General features: G+C 39.1%; 1 protein-coding gene across 1 annotated transcript; it reads left to right on the top strand.

Annotated features, from left to right (window-relative positions):
* Positions 1–3,374: 3,374 nt before the first annotated feature.
* LOC146470890 (uncharacterized) lies at positions 3,375–4,239 on the top strand. Its single transcript, XM_085121392.1, has one exon. The coding sequence runs from the start codon at positions 3,422–3,424 to the stop codon at positions 3,917–3,919; it is 498 nt and encodes a 165-aa protein (XP_084977518.1). The 5' UTR covers positions 3,375–3,421; the 3' UTR covers positions 3,920–4,239.

Here is a 4,239-nt window from a genome sequence, read left to right as displayed (position 1 = left end):
AACTTTTACAAGTTACTCACCTGACTTAGGTTAAGGCATCTATTACAAGATTCCTTGTGTTCATGATTGCATGGCTGTTGAAATTCAGAGTTTTCGGCATCACTTAATGCAAACGTTCTGGAGTGGTCAGAAATGGTAGACTTGGGGGACATGTGGACCTTAAATAAAATAGATAGAGGAAAGATAAAGGAGTAGGAAATTATAGCCAAATATCCATTTATAACTACATAAGTAGTAATGTCGCGCAATCAAATGCAGTATTCATAGGTGTGTATCATAATTTTTATCAGTGGGATTAGAGTGTTCAGCCCCGAAGGCAAACAACAGGAACAACGACGAAAGAGGGCCCTTCGCTACATCATCAGAATCTGAAATTCAATTGCTGCTAAAATTCTTGACAGCAATTGATTTATGCATTTAGCTATACGTATATCAAGTTATGATGCACTTGAGAAGTTTGGAAAGTCCTCAAGAAGTGAGGGTTGCTTTTCAATGTTCCTAGAGCAACTCTGGGGCTTCTCTCTTGCTCTCCAAACTTCCCACGTACATCGAAACTCGATATACGTCGCTGAAGAGTCAATTGCAAAATATACAGTACAAGACTTTATACAGTCTCTCGGCCAAGATGGGTAAATAAAGCTTATTATTATTAGAGATATACATTTTAAGGCAAACACAAATAACCAAAATACATACTCTGTAGTCTCCCTTTAGATATTGCTTTCCATCCTTTAGCGTTTCCTTAAGTCAAGTGGCAGTGTTTCCCTCAAGTCCGACTTCTGAACGTTTTTCTACGACATTGAGTAACTTGTCAAAAGATCTTGCCCCATCAGCCAAGTAGTTATCAAGGTCTTGCATACACCTTCTGACAGAGGCACCACAACTTTCAGAGAGGATCTTTAATAAGGTGCTTTTTTCAAGTGGGGTAAATCCAGTCTCGTGGCTAAACTGATAGTACTGGTTAACCAGGCAGGTTGGAATAAGTTGCCGAACAACATTTGGAATCTCAAGAGTTTCCCCAGTAGACAGTGTAAGTTTTCATCTCCCAAACAGAAGGTCTTGAATGACATGTTGACTTGTAATAAAGTCAATAAAATGTTCCAGTCTTGCTGGGTCAACTCTCTCCCGGACTGCCATGGGCTTTAGAAGTGGAAAAGCTTCCATTCCATGCTAAAGGTGATGAAGATGGGCAGATGAGAATCTATACCGTTAAAGACCTGACATAAGTTTCTCTAGGTCGTTGAATGACTGCTTGTCTGCGACCACTTTAAGTATTTGTTTCCTGGTACTATGATGAGAAGCTTGTTTGTAGCTTTCTACAAGTGCCATCAAAAGAGAACTCTCTGAACTCAATGGTTTGTGGTATCTCTTGTTGATTTCCGTTGACTCCTTTAAAGATCGACATCAATAGTGTGTAGCCTAAGGATGGGGTACTTGGGCGACTGCTACTAGCTCTGGGATTGGACACAGATTATTGCGCAAAATTATGGCTATGATAATGAAAATCATCAGAAGAAGAACTGCTATAAGGATGGAAAATACCATGGGGTGGCATGTTTGGATTGCTGTTAGGTGCTAGTAAGCAACACATCAACTGGAAGTACCTCATTTCCTGTTCTCTGGATTGGCTCATATGGTGGGGTCATTCTCAATAGTACTTTGAAGTGGTTGAAGAGCTTTTGTCATCTGCTCAGGTTTAACTCTTTTGCCGAAAAAAACTTTTACCCTTGGATGGGACTTCTCCACTCCTATCGTAAGGCTAGATAAAGTGCTTGCACAAACTGACGAACACCCAAGAATGCAGACTACATATTCTCCTGTTATACAGAAAATATCATCTATACACTTGTATAACACTTTTTAAGACACCCAACTCTGTAGAATTACTGAGGAAATTTGAATGGCAATGTAAACTTGAAAACTGCTCTTCTGTTTGTTAGTAACTCCCCCGTCTTAATCGTTGTAATCTCTATATATATTTTTGTTATATATTTTTATAGTTTTGGCGCCCAATAGAATCTTGACACATCACGCAAGCAAGCATTGTTCCCTATTTTCAAATTTGTATATCATTCCACGTAATCGTTATTGTTGTCAGTTGCCTGATGATTGCTTCGCTAGAAGCATGAAACTCCGAGTAGCAATTAAATGTGTGTGAACTAGTCCGACTCCAAAAGTTCATCTTTTATTCACAGCTTTGTTTTTACCATTGAGCACTTTTATACCAGATTAAGTATTCAGTTTATCCACTGGTAGTCAAATATATATACACGTGGGTTAATTCTCAAAATTGTCCTTGTGATCTTTTAGGGTGATAAAAGCTTCTTTTGTGGCAGTCATTTCAACGCGGTCATCAATACTTAGTTTCTCGGTGATTGTTTTCGCAATGTTGTTTAGTTGGTTAACCTCTCCCTTTTTGTAGGTTTTAGTGATGTCATGTAGGAGCTGATTGTACTTTGTGGTCTCCAATTTGTAGAAGTTTGTTGATTTATCGGCCTCTACGAGTAGGTGGTTGTCACTTTTAATTGATTTGATGTCATCGTTGAGGTCTTTTTGAAACTGACACTTGATATTCTTGAATTTGACCTTTTGGATTATCTTTGTCATGTCATCCTTGAATTCCTTTAACTCTTCAATGACTGGAGGGTGGTTTGTTGTTTTGAATCCGAAATTTTCTTTCCCTGGTTGTTGGGTTTGGCTTAAAAAGTGATAAGCTTTCCATCTCATTCTGCACAGGAACTGTTCGGTCTTGTCAACAAGTTGTCTGATGTATTGTTGCCTTGATGTGACAGGGATGTTCTTGGTTGAGTAGTTGAACGATATACGTTCCATGTTTGGATGTTCAGTAGCACAGTGCTCGACAGTTCAGGAGCTTGATATGGCTTCAGGTGAGTTCCACACTGATAAATCCAGGAAAGTGCTTAACAATAATGGAGCAGTGATAACAATACTTGTCTACTCAATATCGTTTCATATAGACTTTAATACAGTACTGTTTTGTGGACCAATGAGGATTTGGTCTACTCATCAGTTAAATTCTATATACACTGTAGCATTGCTGGGGTTTATATACTTCAGTAATATGATATTGACCAGAACCGTTACAAAAACCGTTGCAAAATAGAAAATTCAAAAGTAGAAAACAATAAGAAGGTATATTGGTAAGTCTACGAATGGTCCTTTGAGCGTTTGAAGCGAACGGACGTGGCAGTAGAGCTCTTGACGAAAATGAGCTTAACTGTAGACTCCTTTACCCAACTTTGGGAAAAGAAGTTTTTACCAAGTATAAGAGCTGAATTTAAAGCCGAAATTACAGTAAGTAGACAAGAGATGAAAGATTTATCTAAGAAAATCAATGAAATTGAGGACTCAAAAATGGCTGCCCGCCGAATACGACAATATTACAAAAACCATCCAAGTGATGAAGAAACAGGCCGCGGACACCACTAAATCCCTAAACCAGCTAGAGGAACATATGGCAGATGGGAAAGACGAAAACTACCGGCTTGAAAAGACCCTGGACCATCTACAACAGTACTCACGAAGGGATTGCATTGAAATAAATGGCGTGCCTGTCCCGCCACTGGACGATCCAAAACAAATTGCAGTCGAGGTGGCCGAGCTAATGGGTATAGACGAAATTACTGTTCACCACATATCTACAGCTCACAGACTCCCACGGACGAAAACAGTACCAGACAGACTCATCGTGACATTTGTCCATTGCGACATGCGAGATAAGTTCTACGCCAGTCGTGGTCAACTGATAGGGAAAACTGTGAAAGACCTTCCGTTGATTAAAGCTGAATTTGGGACGAGCATAACCACTGATTCAAAGATATACATCAATGAGTCCCTCACTAGATACCGCTGCAAACTTTTTGGCAGAGTCAACGAGTTTCACAAGGAAAATAAATAGAAACATGTCTGGACCGTGAACGGTAAGATTCTCTTGCGTCAGATCGACAGATCTGAGGTATTTACCTTCACCACAGACGAAGAATTTGATGACTTCATTAAAGTGTCTTAATTAATCTAGCTAAGTATCTCTAGTATATAGCAACAGATTGTATTTAAAAATTCACTTTGCCTGAGATTACTGATCGCTCCCCTACTAGATATGACAATATTGATGCTGAATCAGATCTTTACAATTTATTGCCAAACCCAGATAAGCTTGATGAAAACGATCCGGATTTTATGTTAAACAATGTCATATCTAATTACCATTCAGCGCAA

This window comes from Pavona decussata, unplaced genomic scaffold (genome assembly GCF_977016875.1).
Source record: "Pavona decussata unplaced genomic scaffold, jaPavDecu1.1 SCAFFOLD_109, whole genome shotgun sequence".
NCBI classification, from domain to species: Eukaryota; Metazoa; Cnidaria; class Anthozoa; order Scleractinia; family Agariciidae; genus Pavona; species Pavona decussata.
This window is presented reverse-complemented; position numbering and strand designations above follow the sequence as displayed.